The sequence below is a fragment of the Malurus melanocephalus genome, unplaced genomic scaffold, assembly GCF_030028575.1.
Source record: "Malurus melanocephalus ecotype Western Australia unplaced genomic scaffold, MMel_1.1 scaffold_205, whole genome shotgun sequence".
NCBI classification, from domain to species: domain Eukaryota; kingdom Metazoa; phylum Chordata; class Aves; order Passeriformes; family Maluridae; genus Malurus; species Malurus melanocephalus.
In genome coordinates this window covers 338,698-356,675 of record NW_026623437.1, presented here as the reverse complement: position 1 = coordinate 356,675, position 17,978 = coordinate 338,698, and the positions used below count along the sequence as shown (strand labels likewise).

General features: G+C 46.5%; 1 protein-coding gene across 2 annotated transcripts in view; it reads left to right on the top strand.

Moving 5' to 3' along the window:
* The window catches only part of KLHL3 (kelch like family member 3), a 50,869-nt gene that overhangs the window by 6,729 nt on the left and 26,162 nt on the right, over positions 1-17,978 (top strand). For both annotated transcript variants that reach the window (XM_057373698.1, XM_057373697.1), the window contains exons 2-4: positions 4,871-4,987; positions 7,964-8,070; positions 13,122-13,243. In XM_057373698.1, the coding sequence (XP_057229681.1) occupies positions 4,950-4,987; positions 7,964-8,070; positions 13,122-13,243 (267 nt within the window). In that variant the 5' untranslated portion in view covers positions 4,871-4,949. The remainder of the gene's footprint in view (positions 1-4,870; positions 4,988-7,963; positions 8,071-13,121; positions 13,244-17,978) is intronic.

The window sequence follows — 17,978 nt, the reverse complement described above, 5'->3', positions numbered from 1 at the left end:
AAATAATATTGCTATTAAAGAAAAAAATAATCCTTTCCATTATGCTGCCTCCCATATGTTTTAATGATAATGCATTTCTCTGAAATCCTCTCAAAGGCCAGCTCAGTATGTGGATTCCTTCAGTCAGAATTTTTTGAATGYCTTTGTATGTACCTAAAGACAAATTCAGAAATTGAGATTTTTATAACCATGCTGTTACACTGATATGTTTTCCTTACTGACTCAAGGAATAAAACTGTTGAGCATAATGTATTTCAGCAGTAATTTGGGGCATTGATTTTGAACAAAGAATTAGGCTAGTTAAAGTAAAATGATTTTTCATTTTGCTTAGATTAAAACTAGTATTTCAGTCTCCATTTATCTTGGAGGAGGTATTAAAGTTTTGAGTGCTATTAACTGCTTTTGGGYATCTGTCAGATTTTTAGATCAGAGTGATGTTCTCAGAAACTGTAGATTAATGTTTTCTGGTGATGATTATAAGATATCCCACAAAGAAGCTCCGTAGGCATTGGAAATTCATGGTTAGCAGGCATTTTTGAGTTAATACAAGGATATGAAGCCCCTACAGAGGTGCTGGATTGTCCATGCCATGGGAGGGCAGGACCCGARCCTGGCTTTGGCCAAACTTGTGCTGATGCTCTGCGGTGTCAGGGGACACCCAGGAGAGCAAAGCTCACTCAGCCTGTGGTGCTCGGGCAGGAGAGGGGAGCAGCTCCCAGAGCCCCCCAGCACGGTTTGATGCACAGTGGGGTGAGGCTGGGCTGGACGTGTCTGGGGTCCCATCACCTCTCCAGTGTGAGAGCCTGGTCGAGGGGGACCTCTGTGATGTCCACATTGGGTTAGGAGCTGAGCCTGGGSGCTGTTCTCCCAAAACATGAGCAGGAACTTGTCCTTCTGTGAAGGAGAGTGCACTTGAGATCTGCCCTCCCTTCAGGGTGAGCTCCTGGCTCCAATAAAGCCAGGGTTAGAATTGGATTTGGTGGAGTTGGGATTTTTGTTCCTGGGGTTTACCAGCTCTCTGCAYGGCAATAATCTTGCCAGGGGACAGTTTATCTCTAAGGAAGGCTTTTATTCTTTCCCATAATCTACAAAGACATCTGTAATTACTGCTGGTAACTAAGGCAACCCAACTTTATGGCTGGTACATGCRGGCAGCAGAATGGTGGGTTATGGGTTTTTAAAATACCTGTCAGCCGGGTTGTGGCCAGGCTTGGCAGGAGCTGGGCTGTGAACCCTGAGCCCAGCCCTGTTAGGGGGTCCTGGAGAGGAGGAGCAAGGTGTCAACAGAGTAGTGATTAACTTCACTGGCTTAATTAGGGACCCTCAAATCAGGGTTCATTAGTTTTACTTGGGGACATCATTGGAAGGCCATGCTGGAGGTGGCAGTGGGGCTGGCACTGTCTGAAACTAAGAGCCTCTCTGCTCATTTTAGGAGCATCCTGCTGTGTCTGTAAAGAGGATGTTCATCTGGCCCAGGGAAATTAAATCATTTGTCCATTCACTCAGTGCAYGGCCTTGGATAGCCCAGAAATAGAACAAATTGCTCCTGGCAGCTGGCTCACGAGTCCTGCTGGTGTAGTAGGACATCAGCTTGGCAARCGTGGAGGTGCTGGGGGGATGTCCCTGTGGTCACGGGGTGCATATCCCGGTGGTCTTGGCTGGCATCTTTGATCAGAGGACCCTATTCCTCCTTTGCTTTGCTCCGTTAAAATAACAACAGTGTAATAAAAGTAATAATTCTTAGACTTGTGGGAGGAAAAATCTCAGAAAAGGCTATGAAATGTAATGGTTTGGTTCTTCTCAGGGGCAGCTTTTGCTTTGTGGCAGGTTGCATTTGCTTGGAGCATTCAGGTTCTTGCATTTTCMTGTTGGAAATGTGTCAGTGATCTCTGAGAGTATGTGCATGGAGGTGTAAAATATCTCCCAGATAAAATCATCCTCTGTCCTTTACTGGAACACAATTCTCTGGAAGCTGAATCAGTCTTAAAGATGAGTTAAAGGCTCTTATCCATTAATTCTTCAAATCTCTTTTTTTTTGTGTGAGTCATTTGGAAAAAACTTTAAATAGCATATCTTGGTCTTTTTTGAAACAAGCTCTTAGCCAGACAATCTGCAGTACTTTCTTATGGTAAGCTTTTGGCAAATTCTGAAATCTCGCCCCAGTAGTAAAGCAGAAGATTTCTCTTAGAAGGTTTTTTAAAACAAAATTATCTTTCTTGCTTTTTAGGAAGAGCAGTTTGATCTTTTTTTCCAAAATCCTGAAGCAAGATTTTTTTTCTTTTGCTTTTAAAATACACAGACAAATGTTGGTGGAGTTGAGGTTTTATGAAGACTCGTTGACCTGACATTTACTTTGGTGCTCAGTGGAACTTGCTGTGTCCTTTGMACTGTGTCTTTTGCCAGCGGAAAAGTTTGAACATAATGAATCTTTGGTCTCCRGCACTGGAGAGCTAATAAATAAATCTCAGCGGTGTGCTTGTTCYTATTAGAGAATCCCCAGGATTTCTGTGTGCATGGCTTGATTTTGGGTCCGTGAGGTGAGTCTGTGAGGGTGCCTGGAGCAGTGTCCTGTGGAGATCCAGCTGTCCTGCTCTGGGAGTGATGGGAATGGCTCTCCCCACGCTGCCTTTCAGTTTCACTTTCTTTTTGAATTTTTTTCCCCTTTTTTGTTTACTTTGCTAGCTTCCTGTAYGTATTGGAGCCTGACAGCTCCATGRAATCACTCRCACTTCCAGAGCCTCATTTGCCCCTCCTTGGCTCCATCGTGCCACAGGGGCAGGTTTAGCTGTTTAAAAACCAAGGCTTTATGCTGGGGAGATCAAAGCTGTGGTCAAACTTCACTTGGCCTAAAGTTTCAAGCAGGGCTTTTGATGGACACAGTGGTGAGGCTTAGCTGGATTTGGCCATGCCCCTGGAGCGAGGAGCTTCCTCACTGAGTGTGCAGAGCTGGGGAAGAGCCMAGTGCCAGCACAGCTCCATGCCCACGGACACCTCTGGCAGTGTGTGTGGCACAGAATGAGTTCAGCTTTCTTCAGGGATAGAAAAGCTGTTTGTGTCGTTGCCTGGTACCAGTCCCTTGAATGCTGAACATTTAACATGAGGTTTTCTCCTTTCTGGTTTTTTTTTTTTCCTTTAATCCGGCCATACTAAGCTAATTGGATGACGACTGTAACGGAGCCTGGGGAGTTGTGTCCCTCACTGGGACATGTGCTGGGTGATGTTGTGCTCAGCCTTGCGGCTTCACTTATGGCCGAAAATATTTCWCTTGCTCAGCAAAGTGAAAGGATTGGACTTGGCTGTTTTTTGGCATTAACCTTTGTCTCAGGCACAAAGCTGGAGGCTGCTCAGTATGCAGGCGTGGGTTTGAGCTGTTTGCAGCCTGGCTTGCTTCTCCAGGAACCAGAGTGAGCCCACCAGAGACAGCTGGGAGGCAAAGAGCTTTGTGTGCTGTCAAGGGACAGGGTGACGGTGACAGCCACTGGTCAGGAGCAGGCAGTGGGGAGGATGGAACGTTCAGCGAGGGCCTCACACTGTCCAGGGGCTGTAAACAGTGAATAATGTGTTTTTCTAAGGGAAAGTCATTGTGTTAAGGATACATGTATATAGATATGTAYGTGCATGCATACACACCTTGACAGAGGCTGGTGGGGTGTTCTGGGAAGGATCCTTCCACATTTCCCTGCTCTGTACCCTTCTCCACACATCACCTTCTGCTCCCCAGTAGAGCCAGCATGCTGGACTGCCCAGACTGCTGGTTTAACCCAATTCAGCCTTTTTTTATCATGACACCAGCCCAGCTAAGAAAGGTGGCRGGGAGGAAGGGACAAAGGTGAAGCAGAGGGAATCTCTCCTTTGGAAGGGAAAGCTCTGAGAAGGTCTCCAGTCWGGCACACGGTGGTGATGGAGCTGCCTCCTGAGGTCTGCCATTCTCTTGGGGTTGGCTTTTGGCATGGACAGCCCTCCTTGGCTTGTCTTGTGTGCYTTTGAGGGGTGAGCCATGGGTGTGAGCAGAACAGGGACCTGYCTCAAAGTGCTGCTGCTTTCATAGGTGARAGCCTTCAGYTCTGAGTGATTTCACAGTTTTCAGACCAGGGAGGTGGAGATATCGACCCRCTGTCGATTGTGTGTGAAGAGCAGMGCTCCCAACAAAGCAATRGGGACACRTCTGTGCCTTAGGCACCTGTTGGCCTGGTTAAACACAGCACWGAACGGGGTGCTGCTGGTTTGACATTACCTACGCAGCTGGTGCTTCTGGTAGGAAGGTTTAATAACTCGTTCCATATGTTTCAGTGGCARTAAATAGATCTGTTTCTGAAATGGAAATGGGATGTGGCTTCAGTAAAGCTTTGAAAGCTGTGCAGGGCGTTTTAATAGCCCTTTTCTCCTTGCCTCTGTAGAAGATACAAGTGTTGTGTGCTTGCCTTTTTCAGAYGGGACATTGAAGACTAAACTTCTTTTTCTCTGTATGAGTGTGAAAAGGTCTGTGGTACTCTTGTTGTTCACAGTGCTGAAGTCTATTCCTATTCAGTGAGGCAATTATGTTCTGGCTTGAATTTCAACTTATACTGCTTTCCTGGCCTGAAGCCTGTAAGACTGGGCTTTGTCCTCAGGTGTTTGGCACTTTTTTCTTTTCTWCCCTGCTGACTGAAATGTGGGCTGAGTTGGCTTTCAATATCCATGCAGAAGTAGCTGWGTTTTTTGATGCTCTTCATGTGGAGAACCTAAACTGACTAACAGGCTTATGAGTAACTCCATGCTTAATACCCTGTGCTGCAGTTTTAGGATGCTTGTTTTTTAAAGTGCCATTGAATCAAACTTTCTACTCCTTTTTTTTTTTTTTTTTTCTCTTTTTTTTTGTCCCTGTTTTTAGCGTTAAGCAGAGTTCCCGTTCCTCTGAGGCAGCTGAAGATGAAAAGGACCAGCGTACAGTCACAGTCAATCCCTCTCACATGAGAAAGGCTTTCAAGGTCATGAATGAATTACGGAGGTACACTTTTGACTTACTGGGCACCCTCTCTGGTTTAGCAGAATTGTGCTGGTTGGGGGACATAGAAAATAGTCTGTGCTATCTTTATTAGTTAAAATGATGATGTTTGCATCTAGAGGATTAATCAACAAGTAGGAAGCTAAAATATAGTCCTTTTGTGGTGGGCTCCTCTCCCCAGTGTCAGACCTCTGTCTTCCCAAAAACATTATCWGAGCCATAGACTTCATTTATAGATGGTAACTTGTTTAGTCTTTTCCATTACTTACAKCAAATTCAGCTGTAAACTATTTTCWTAACTGAGATAATGGTCTGAAACCCAATAATAGAACTTTATAGACACTAAGACACCTACACATAATTACAGACCAAAGATTATTAATGTACTGTTCTTTGTCTCTAACTAGCAGCATCACTCAGTCTGGGCTTAGCACTCCAAAGTAAAAAAAACCCAAGTACTCAAGAGGAATGTCAGCTCTCTTCTTGCAAATTAAAAATCCTGATATTAGTTAAAAGAGAACACCTTGGTCTCTATACAGCTGTGTGGGTACAGGGAGAACAGACACTGAAAAAATATCTGTGAATACAGCCTTGAAAGCTGCTGTCATCACATCAGCTGTGTGGTGGCAGTGGTTCAGCCTGAGCTGTTTCTTGGTTGCTGTTATCCCACAAACCAGATAGAAGTTCAGTGAGCATTTCTCTGACTAGTTCATTGGACTTAATCACCCTTCTAATTTTAAAAAGAATTCTTATGGAAAGTGTGTGTGTCACATGCATGAATGTATGTGCTGCCTCACTGTTGAGACGATGTGATGAAAGCAGGTAACACCCTTTGYTCTTCCTGCACACTCCAAGTACTCAAAAGAAGCTCTAATAGCCACTTACTTTCCGTGGATTAAGTAGTTTCCTAATATACATGTTCTTGAGAGTGGAGAGGGATTGGAAATRTTTCCTTCCACAGATATCTGACAGTGATTCTCTGTTGCATAGGAACAGAAAATGGAAATAGTGTAACAATTACATGAAGCTGAGTATGTTGTAATTTTCTTTTTCCTTTTAACTGGCGTCCTTCTGGTCCTTTCTTTGTAGTGAAAGCAAAGGATCAGAAAATAAAGGTTTGTGCAGCTCTATTCAGAAATCTTTTGTCCTACTGTTATTCCTTTGTTAATTGAAGCATAGTGGGAATAACTCTGAGACAGACGATGTTTCTTAGTGCCTGTGGTTAGGTATCTTGTGCAATACTGAACAGATAAAATAGAAGACTGAAAGCTGCCCTTAAGCACCTGTTTGATGCTTTCATCTTCTGGGTACTCTTTTTTTTTTTTTTTTTTTTTGCCAGCTCTTGCTGCTGCTGTGGAATACACAGTTTTCACCTCTCTTGAGTGTGCATTGAGCTTGGGCTATGTTAAGCTGTCGGCAATCAGTGTTAATAGATACCTTGAATAATAGTTTCTCGCTTCACATGCATCCAGAAATCTCATGCAGAAGGTCTAGAAAAATCATGCTAAGCCTTTAACCTATTTGCTATATAGAACCATAGAATAGTTTAGGTTGGAAAGGACCTCTGAAATCATTGAGTCTGACCCTTAACCCAGCACTGCCAGGCCACCACTAAACCATGTCCCTAACTGCCACTTTGGCTTTTAGTGTGCAAATGTAGATGACATTAATTTTATGAGTGGTACTTTAGATGACTGTAGTCCAAAGAGGAATTGAACCTTKTACATAAGCTAAAAGAAAAGAGGAAGCTTCCATTAAGAGGCTCTTAAAGAGTTYCCCTCAATGCCCTTCCCCCTCCCAAACTGTGATGAATGTAGGGTACAGACTGCCAGTTTCTGCTTTCTTCCTGTTTTCCATCTATAACCCTCCACTTCACAGTGGTTTTTCTCACATATTTCAATGTATGGAGAAGAGACATACCTGGTCCATTAAAAGCTCTCTTTATGTTTATTTGATAGTGCAGTTTCCTACAGACAAAGCCCAGTGTGAAGATAAGTATTTCCAAAGAGAAGGCAACATCTAGATTTACAGACACTGATCCTTTTTCGGGCTTGACATTTGAAAAGAACACCCTTAGTTTGCATTTGTATGCTTAAGCATCTTAAACCAACTTATTGGGAGGCTGAGCACTCCTTGCTGTCGGCATCTGYGGAGCTCTGTGCAAACATTAACTAATGAATCCTCAAAGGACATACATGGGGCGAGTAGGAAAGGTCACCCGTTAATGAAGTGAYTTTTCCAGAGCTCTACAATGAGTCAGTGGGGGAGCTCAGAAGGTATTTTTTTTGGGTTTCTTTCTGGAACCCCGTTCTTTATCCAGCAACTCTTAATACCAGAGTAATTCACGAGGTAAATGAAGTTCAGGCCCACAGATAAACTCCAGTGATTGATACCTCCTCTCTGGCAGATGGCTGAGGCAGCCTCTGTGCTTACCCGTGCCTGGACACATTTTGGTGGCCACGTTCTTTAGTGCCACTAAGCACAGAAGGAAGTTCAGAAGTTACTTACAGAAATCACTTCCTTTTCCACTCTTCCATTCCCCTGTGGAAAGATGAAAGTGCTGCTGGTGTTCCCTTGCATGGCTGTGTCTATGTCTTGTCTTACAGATCTGCTAAAGCCTGGCTCCATGTAGTGCCCAAATCTATAAACTCTTTATTTTCACCAAGCCCTATTTGTTTGAGAGGTGAAGAAGCCCCTTACCCTTTGTTCCCTGGGCAGCATATGTGCCTAGTTTGTCTTCCAGGATTTTTTCCTGGGGAAAGCAGAAAGGCTGCAGCCTCAGGCGGATTCAGCCCTTGCCTTGTAGGCAGTGATAGGAGCAGGTTACTGAAGGATCAGAGGACCTTCCCCTGGGATTTGGCAGAAGCTCAAGTGCAGTGTCTGTAATGTGGGTCTCCCATTTTTCGGGCTGTAGTGATGTAGCTTTTTGCCTGACCGGGGGTTCTGAAATGATCTTTGTCTTTTCTGGTGTTTCCCCAGCAAGCGGCTCCTCTGTGATGTGGTGATTGTGGCCGAAACCGTGGAGATGGAAGCTCACCGGGTGGTGCTTGCAGCCTGCAGCCCTTATTTTTGTGCCATGTTTACAGGTACTGCTTTTGTCACCAGACTGTGCTTGGGCTGAAGGGCCCCTGCAGTGCCCAGATCTTGGGCTATGTCTCCGTCAGGAGCTGCAGCAGAGGCAGGAGAGGCTTTCTTTCAGAAAAAAAAACTGATACAGAGGGGTGTGAAATTGCTGTGCTCGATGGATGATGCTGCTCACCCTTGRCTAATTCCTTTGGGGTGCTTGTATGGCTGTGGGGTGAGTGGAAAGCACGTGGGGTGCTGGGAGGTTGCTGTGGGGTTTTGCTCACTGCTTTAGGGGTTATTTTTCTTCCTCTAACAAGACTTTGGATCCTGAAAACATTACCATCAAGCACGTGTTCGGTGCCCTAAATGTTCATRGTGCACATCAAAGAGGTTGCTGGCACAGGAGTTGTAGTTTCAAGGCTCAGCCCTGCCGATACTGATTTGGCAGTCACAGATGTTTAATCTCCCATGGCACTTTTTTTTTCTGCTGCCTGAAATAACACCGTTGTTCTCTTGATCCCAGCGTGTTTTAGCAGCCCAGCTTTTTGGCAGGGTGCGTTGCTGCAGTCTGGTATGTTTTGGTAGTGACAGAAAGAAAGAAGAAGACAAAATTCTTGTTCTGATCACCTGATTCCTGTAGCAGGTGCCCTTCAAAGGCTGTGCCCAGATGGGTCAGCAAAAAAATAACCCAAAGAAAGCTGTGACAATCCKGAGGCAGGGGAGTGACCAGCTTATTCAAGTAATTCTAGTAAAATCAGTCTGGTCAGAAACTCCTGAGCTTCCTTCCTTTTCCTTGTCCTCATTTCCAGGATAGGGACTGACAAATAAAAATAAAATGATTGTACACCTCAGGGAATGGCTGTTACTGTCCCTGAGCTTCAACATAAATGAGGTTCAGGGGTTTTTCCCATTACATGTTTGTGGTCTGAGCCTTGCTTCCTCCTTTTAAAAGCCTTGAGATTGGACCTAGTTTAATTCACTTTGCTGGAAGCAGAATACAACATTTCTCTGGGAAGAATTTATCATTTGTGAAGCTTTTTTTTTTTGTTCTGTAGTGAAGGTGAGGGGAAAACATTAGGTGCACATTTTGATGCGAGATGTGACACTTGCCATGGTGGCTTTACTGCTGTRGTGAGCTGAGGTGGAGAGCATTTGTGTTTTCTGGGGCACTGGTGCTGCACCCCAAAGCTGGTGCTGCCCGTGGTGGTGAGGCAGAGGAGCAGATGCTGCTGTGGGTTTGGGTGAGGGCACCTCAAGCATGCCTTGGGATGCTCGTTCTGATGAGTTGAATAAAGAGAAACTCTTGGAAAAACCCTCTGATCCTTAGAGGTCATCTGAGCGGCAAGGTGGTGGGGCAGGGCTGCTCATGTTTCCATGCAGGAATTCTCTGGGCCGTGTAATCCCTGGCTCTGTGAGTTAAACAGTAATCAGCTCACCCGTCATGTGGCTGGCTCTGAGCTCCCCTGGGTGGGGGACAGCTTCTGCAGCCGCCTGTCCCCTCCCCCTGACACGTCCCTGGGGGCAGAGGGTCAGGCAGAGACCAGCTCTCCCTTTGCTTCCAGGCCAGCTGTCCCCCAATTCCAAAGGTCTGGATCTGTCTCTCGGGCAGGCAGAGGGGGTGATCTCCTTCCAGCTGTRTGGGGGTTCCCTCCCTGCCAGGGACAGGTTAAAATCACAGTTTCTGCTCCAGCTGCTTGTCGAGACTCGGTTTGTTTGTGCTGCCCATCAGTGATGGAGCCCAGGGCTCAGGGTTGGCTGCTCTGTGGGGTGTTTGCAGGAGCTGCTTGTGCACACAGAATTCCCACTGGAGGGGTCCCCCAGMGGTGCTGGCAGCCACGAGGGAGTAGAGAGTGGTCAGTGTGGAGCTGGGAACAGTGGGAACCACACTGAGACCCACAGCTCGTCCACCTTTGCCTGCTGCTTGCTGTGCAGGCTCTGGCCCTGTCAGCTGGGCCTGACTTTGGAGCCGTGAATGACCTTGGGATGACTTTGGGGGGGTTATTCCTAAACCATCTTGTGTCCTCTGGTTGGCCATTCCTCTCTGAAATATTCCTGGGAAGTCTGAAAATGGGTAGGAACATTTTCCACTGTGTCTTTCACCGCTGAAGGAGAGCACTTCCTGAATGTCCCTTTCCATACGGAATTTCTTGAGCATTTTGGATGGTGTCTGGTCCTTTTTGGCACTATTCTGTGGGGAWGATTTGGGACAGTAATTTCTGTCCATTTAGCAGAAAACACAATCATTTCAGAAAAGGTAACAAATGCTTCAGTGACGCTGCTAGGACTGCTCCTGTCAGATACCTTTGGAATTTCAGAAGTGCTGAAGGAGGAAGGAGAAACCTCCCTTGCAAGCCTCATGTGCTGCCTCAGAGCACTCATCCCATCTGTGGTTTGTTATCCACTGCACATCTGTGCCTTAGGAAGCAGCCAAAGCTGTGGTTTTGGGAAGCCTCTCTGGATTGCAGTGTTTAGGCAGGGCAGGCTGCAGTGCTGGGTAAGCACAGCTCCAGGGGCTGCTGCGGTTTCCAGYGTAGTTTATCTGGTGACAAAACACAGCTCTGCTCTCTCCTCGCCCTYGTGAGCAGGGGGCAGCGGGGAGGGCACTGCTGGGTGTTGAGTGTGGTGCAAGAAAGACCTGCCTTGCTGAGGGGCTGCTGTCTGTCCCTRCAGAGGCTCTGCTCAGAGCCACCSTGCCTGTTYTGCTCCTTTGCCCCTCCTGCCTTGTCCCTGTGCCTGCCTGGCTGCACTGGTGCAGGGATGGGGCTGTGCAGCCTCGGGCAAGGCAGCTTTGAATGATTCTGCAATTAAGGTATCAGCTAAGGCTSGAGTCTGACTTAGGAAAAACACCCTAGGAGCTGGGTTTTGTGGGGTTTAAAGCAAAGGGTTGTTTTTCTAGGGTTGTTTTCTTGGATAGATGAGATGCCCTTGGTGCTCAGAGGCTTGCCCTGGCTCTGTGCCTGGAGGAAGGGGCAGCCTGTTGCCTGCTCCTTCCTGCACCAACCCCTGCCTTGGATCACTGGTGGTGTCTCCAGGTTCTTCCTCATTCCRCAGCACCAGGGAGTTGCCCACCCTGTGGCAAGCGGGAGGAGCTCRGTCACAGCGACTCAGATGCCATCTGACCGTGGGGCACAGCACAGGAGTGTCCCCTCTCGTGGTGCCTGGGCTGCTCCCACAGCAGAGGCGCTGGAGGCTGGTGGTGTGCCGGGCTGGCAGCTTGCTGGTGGGTGGGGGAGCCCACACAGCTTTTATTTTTGTTGCCTGTGTCACATGGATGCCACGGCGGCGATGATGCTGTTGGATTGGTCCCTCCACGCTATTTCTGCATYGGTCTCTGGGTGTGTGGGGCTGAGCCTCCTCCCTGAACCCAGGGTCCTGCAGGGCTCCAACTTCTGCTCACCTTCCCCAAACACAGGGGGTTTGTGGGTGCTCCTACAGGCAGGGCTGATGGGGACTGGTCTGTCCTCAGAGGAGCCCTCTCATCTCTGGAGATGTTTGGGATTTTTTGGTGGGGAAGAAGTGTGTGAAGATGACATTTTGTCAATTAAAAAGCCCTACCTGCTTTGAAGGCCTCCCAAATGTAGGTCATCTATCCCTTTGTACTGGTACATTTGTATTCATGGGCTCYTCTGAATAACACTTGATGATTCAATTTTAAAAATTGAATTTAGGGCAAATATTATTTCAGTTCTTGGGATGCTGTTGACTCTTCTAACAGTCATGGACCCAACCCACTCCTGTTATTTGCCTCGGTATTCACGTAARGGAAAGTCAGCAAAGTTCAATTAGCAGGATCCAAGGTTTTGTTCAAGTTTGGACCCCCTTTAGCTGCTGACTCTGTGCTGTGACTTCCTGCACCCAGCCACGTCCTGTCGAAYGCTGCACACAGATGTAGGCTGTAATTACTTCTATAGGCTGCAGGAAATATTTTTCCACTTAATCCCACAGCAGTACTGAGTCACCAGATTTCTGAGAGAAGTGATTATTCATGCCCAGGTTTAAGAATTGGCATTTCTTCATGCTCTCCTTTGTTTAGCTTTATTTTTCCACCTATCATTTTCTTTCCGCTTGGGGGTTTGTTCCTTCTTTTCTGTGGAGACCCTGATGATTAAATCCTGGGGGAGGTCGCTGTGTGTGGGGTTGCTGGAGGGGCCGTGGGGAGTCCTTTCTCCTCCMCACAGCTTGATTTTGTTCCTCTGACGTGCTCCTGTTACGCAGGGGGTGTGGAGGTGTGGGTAAAGCTCAGGGTCACAAATAGGCTCTTACACATCTATGGGGTTTTACTTGTGTAAAACAGTAAATTCAGGGAGGAAATGATTGCTCCAGTTCCACGTCCTTTTGAGTCGTGGGTTGGAGAAAGGATACAGCTTGGATCCAAAGGTGTGAGGTTGGGAAGGTGAGCGGTGAGAATTGCATTTCTCTCATCCCAAAGCATTGTGGATGCTTTGCCCAAAGTGTAAGGGATGCATGGGTTAGAGCAGGGTGATTTAGGAGAGAGGCTGGCTGCATTCTGGGTGTWGCTGCTGCCTGTGGGCTTCTTTGCCTCAGCAGGTTCCAGCTTCTTCCTAAAGAAACAGAATAACCCTGCATTRCTTTTTATGTAGGGCAGAGCACAGAATACCCTGATGTATATAATACTCATTCTATCAGTATGTTTATATATAAAAAAAGTTCAATATATTTCTAATAAATATATATAAAAATAKATTTTGCAAAGGCCTTCCTAAGACTTTTCCACAGTCTCTTTGAGGCTGTGCCTGTGCTGAGACATGATTGAGGGACACACTGGGGTTTTATTTTTAGCTCTTGTATTTGTTTGAGTGCAGGTGAACCATCACAGGYTCTTTTCTGTCAAGAAACCAAGTTTGTTGCATTTATTGATTTATTTTGTTTTACACTAGTGTCCTCAGTCTTGAGTTGCTGAGGACATTAGGAGGCTTTTGGGAATCTCACTGGCTGTTCTTCAGTGGTGAGGGTGAGGGAGAGTGCCAGGCAGCCTTGTAGYCAGACACCAGGGGAACGTGCTGGATGTGTGGGGAGCAAGCTCTAACTGTCCTTTTGAAATTAATTTCAGGAGACATGTCTGAGAGTAAGGCCAAGAAGATTGAGATCAAAGACGTTGATGGGCAGACCCTGAGGAAGCTGATTGATTACATCTACACYGCTGAGATCGAGGTCACCGAAGAGAACGTGCAGGTGGGTCTGGTTCAGCAGCTCCTGTGGGGAACCAGGGGAAAATCTTGGAGCTCACAGGAACAGGTCCTTCGGGGGTGAGGGATCTCCTCAGGCTGCAGAAAGTAAAAGACTGAGCTTGAAAAGAGCCACTTCCAGCCTCTGTTTAGTCTTGAGGCACTTCAGTGCTTTCCCTGTGCTTAAGTCATATTGCATTTGGCTTTTGTGTGGAGCTCTTGTAACAAGAGCAGGCATTTGCCTTCCAAGAAGCTGTGCTGACTTGTGGGTCAGTCTGTCGAAGGTCAGAATAGACTCAAACAAGCAGCGAGTCAAATGTTTCGAGGCTATGGCAGAGGAATGTGGCTGTTAGTTTTTAARTTCTTCTGGGTAGTTTGAGTTGTTTCACGGAGCTTTGAGTGGAGTACATTGTTCAAACGAGGACATTCTTCCTTTTTTTGTGTGTGTGTATGTGTGTTCTGTCTTGAATTTCTGAGAGGTAAATATTTGTCYAGAAGTGGAAAGAGTAATTGAAAGGCAGCCTTCAAATAAAGCAGGGTGCTCAGGAAGAGAGTGTTTTGCAGTTTGTCAGTGGCTGTGGCTGCTGGTAAAGCTCTTTCTTTGACTCTGCTTGTGTTTGTGGTAAGAAAAAGGCTCTGCACTTAGCCACTGATGTCTGGAAGGGATGCTGGGAGCTCGTGTGTGGACATGCTTTTCGTTGGTCTCTGTTTTTGTTTGGAAGCAGCAGTTYGAGCCTGTTTGTCTTCCTCTCTTTGACTTGGTCATTGCCAGGGGAACAAGTCTGTGTCCATGATGCTGGAGAGGCTTYTGTTGACCTAATTGACGTGGCAAAATGAGACTGGTTCTGCTTGAGATGRGGTTCTTGCTGTGAGCTCTGCTGCTCCCAGCCCTCAGGGCGAGTGCAGGTTCTTGCTGACCTGTGTCAACAGGAGGAGGGACAAACCCCTGAGCTGGGCCCCCTTTGCAGTCCAACCCTTTGCCATCCTTCCTGWCCTAACTCTGGGGGAGCCTTTCCTTGCCCCATCTGCCCTCCAGTTTTACAAATGTGACTTTTTGGTGTGCTCTCAGCCTGGCAGGTGTCACCCTGGTAGGAGTGTGGAGCCTGGTGGCCCTGCAGTGAGGCTGAGAATTGTCAGCAGGAGATCTTCAGGGTGCCATTGTGACACAGGAGATGAGCTCAAACCCTGCTGTGGGTGGTTGGCCTGGCTGTCAGCTGTGTGACCCACAGCAGGGTCAGCAGGAGCTGACACACAGCATTACTCACTGGGGGATTGGGCTCCTTGCACCTCTGGATCTTGCATTGCTGGAGGAAAAATGACTTTTATTCACCCTCAGGCTGGCACCTGTTTCTGTGGTAAATACAGAGGCTATTCCCATGTGCTTTCTGCAGCCTGTGCTTCCCYTCCATGCTGCTGGGTGTGAGGGGGCCCCCCTTGGCATGTGGGGTGTGCAGAGCTGATCCATCACTGAGCCTGCCCTGGATGGGGCTCAGGGAGTGACTCCAGATGCATTCCAGGGGAATGTTTTGGTGCTGCAGCTGCACCTGGGTGTAAGAAATGCTGTGAGAGCTGAAGCATGGAGTTCTGTCTTGCCCAGAAGGTCTGGGAAAAATCCAGGAGTTTTCTGACCAACTGGAGGGCAATCTTTTCCAGTAAAACCTAACCAAAGCCTGCCTTCTGTGGCCCRGGGATTACAAGGAGTTAAGGTAGATCCCTGGCTGTATTTTGGCTTTCATCTCTCAGATGGTAAGACAAAAAAAAGGTAAGTTTTGAATACTAAGTGGTTTTTCCCCATCTAGCAAAGCAGGTCCTTTTACTGCAGCATTTWTTTCCATCTGCATTCTGTGAGTAACTCTTCAGGCTAGAGGTAAATTAATTCTTAGGAGCTAAGAAATGAAGCTGATCTACTGCAAGATTAACTGACTAGTTTAAATTTTATTATATGTTTAAAATGTTCATGCTGAAAATGTTTTATGGAATTTAATATARTTGTGTTATGAAACCAATAGAAAGAGAAATCTCTGTCCTGTCTCTGGGTGTTTTACTCTGAACAAAATGCCATAAACATGTTAATATTCACCTGCAGCCACAAGAAGAAAAGGTTACTGAAGTGGATATTCTGTGATTTGTTGGAAACTTTCAAATTAAGTGAAGGGTAAAAACAATACAAATTAAGCTCCTTGTAGTCTAGCCTGAATTAGCAGTGTCAGTGTTAGAAAGAACTGAGCAGGTTTGGTCTCTTGCATCACCACATCCTCCAGTAGCACAGTTTTGGGTCATCCCTCCGTCCATCCATCCATCCATCCATCCATCCATCCATCCATCCATCCGTCCGTCCGTCCGTCCGTCCGTCCGTCCGTCCGTCCCTCTGTCCATCCATCCATCCCTTCATCCATCCATCCCTCCATCCCTCCATCCATCCATCCCTCTGTCCATCCCTCCATCTGGAAGGACACCTCAGTAGTGCCTGTCTGTGACATTTCAGCAACGTTCCTTTGCAGCTTTGCCTGAGCACAGTAAGACTTTCCCCAGCAGGTATCTCCTGAAGTCTCCTATTGTCTTGTCTCATATTCTGATTCTTTAGCAGGGCAAGGATTATTCTCTAAAGGAGTTTTTCAGACTTTCTCAGTAGCTGAAAGACACAATTTCTGGGTAGAGGTGCCAGGTAATTTCATTGTAGAAACTATGAAAAAAAAAAGAAAAAATGGTATTAATTGAGCAGATGCAGCCAAGGTACCAAAACYTGTGAATAAATGAAAAGACACTGTCTTGTCAGTGAGAAAAATAAGATGAGAGCAGGGTAGAAATGAGAAAAAGATGAGCAGCAAAGGTGTCATGGAGCACAGAATGAATGTTCCCAGGTGTGTTTGAATGYTGAGCAGTGCTCAGCTCTTCACAGCAAAAAGCCTTTTCACAGGATTTTTGTTGTTTCTTTTCTAATAGAAACCTGTATTTTTATTTTTTTTTTCTTTTGTAGGCCTGGTATGGGCTCAGGAAATGTGTCTCTTTTTCTAAGCACGTATTTCTGTAGCTGCTTGTGCAATGAAATGACACAGTGTCTTTTGTTTTGTTTTTTATGTAAGGAAGGATATGTGTGTGAGGGGCCAAGCCTGTGCAGTCAGTTCCAGTCATCATCTATGTGGGGAGTTCCTGCGRGTGTTCATCCAATTTCTTCTCAAGTTTATGTCCCAAATGTGCAGGAAAAGGGGATTTTCAGCCTATCTTCAGCCCATGTGGAGGGAATACTCACTTCTAACCCTGCTAGGGTACAGGGGTGACAATCACCCCAACAAATGCAATCCTGCTTTATTGGGACTTCATTCTGAGAGTGAGATTTCAAGGCAGTGTAGATGCAGCAATAGGAGGGCTCAGAGATGATGGATGACAGAAGTTTTACCTGTGAACATGCATTTGGGATTTAGCCTCCCACTTGTTTGGAAGGCGTGGAGCAGAGACAGAATTTCTGTCTTTGTGGCAGTCATGTTGTAGTTTCAGGAAAATCCATCCTGGGATTTCTGCACCTGCTGCCTTCTGTTCTTCCTCTTCTGTTGCATCCCACATCAAGGTTGGTTGTAAAATTTCATATGCTTGATATAAAGATCTCATTCATTTAAAGGTGGAGCTGGATATATTTATTTAGAAGGAAGTTGTGTCACGCAGTTTCTGTAAAAGGAAGGAAGACTAAAGTGAGTGTCTTGGGGAAGTTCACAGATGCTCAGGTGCAGCCCTGGGTTGATCTCAGTGGAAATCATAAACACACATCAGAGCACAGGGCCTGCTGYTCCTACCTGGGTGGGATAGCTGGTGCTTTTAACATATTAATTACCTCAATTTCTGCATGGTGTCCTTGAGCAGAGCTGAATGAAGAGATTTGTGAGCAGGCCCCTGCCCCTGTGTCCTGGGAAGACACCTGGACCTTTGGCTCTAGACAGTGAATACAGCCCCTCTTTGTGTCCCAACCCTCCTTACCTGTGACACTTCATTACTTCATTACTGACAACTGCCCTGCCAATTAGGAAAGTAATTTCCATTCAGCTTCTAATGATTCCCTGGGAAAAGKCCTGATTAACAGGATGCCACAATTAAGTTCCCATGAATGATGTGCTGAGCAGCACATGTGTGAGGTGTCCTTGTGTCCTGCCACAGTCTGAGAGGTGGCTCGCACACAAATCTGAACCAAATCTGAAATCAGCTGTCTGCAGGARGTAGATACTGAACCTGTCAGCTTTGCAGGCATAGTAATTGTCATAAAAAATGTCTTGAGAARAGAGGAAGAAAGCGTTGCTAGGAGCTGCAGTATTTCCATTTCAGAAATGCTTCTGCACCTCAGCTTTCCCTGCGGACTTAGGAGTTCACAGCAAGGAAGAAGAGTTCTCTGGCAGATGCAATTTTGAGGATAAAGGGGTTATAAGTGAATCAGTTTATCTCTCTTCCCATTGTTCAGTCCAAAAGCTGCAACTGTAGCAGGTGCAAGCCCAGGGTGAGGCAGAGCACCTTTCAGCAATAAATCATCAATAAATCTTCTTCTCTGGAGCCAAAGCTCTTTGCCATGCATCGCTCTGGAGTGCTGGGGGCCCTGGTCCATTGCAGGGCTGGGTGGGGGCCCTGCCTTAAACCTATAGAAAATCCTTTTGAATGCCTTGGCTTGATAGCAAGCTGAGCAGAAACTTGTGGATGTGGCACCAGAGGACTATTTTATGCCTGATTTTTTTATTTCACTGTTTAACCAAGGGCTGGTGTGT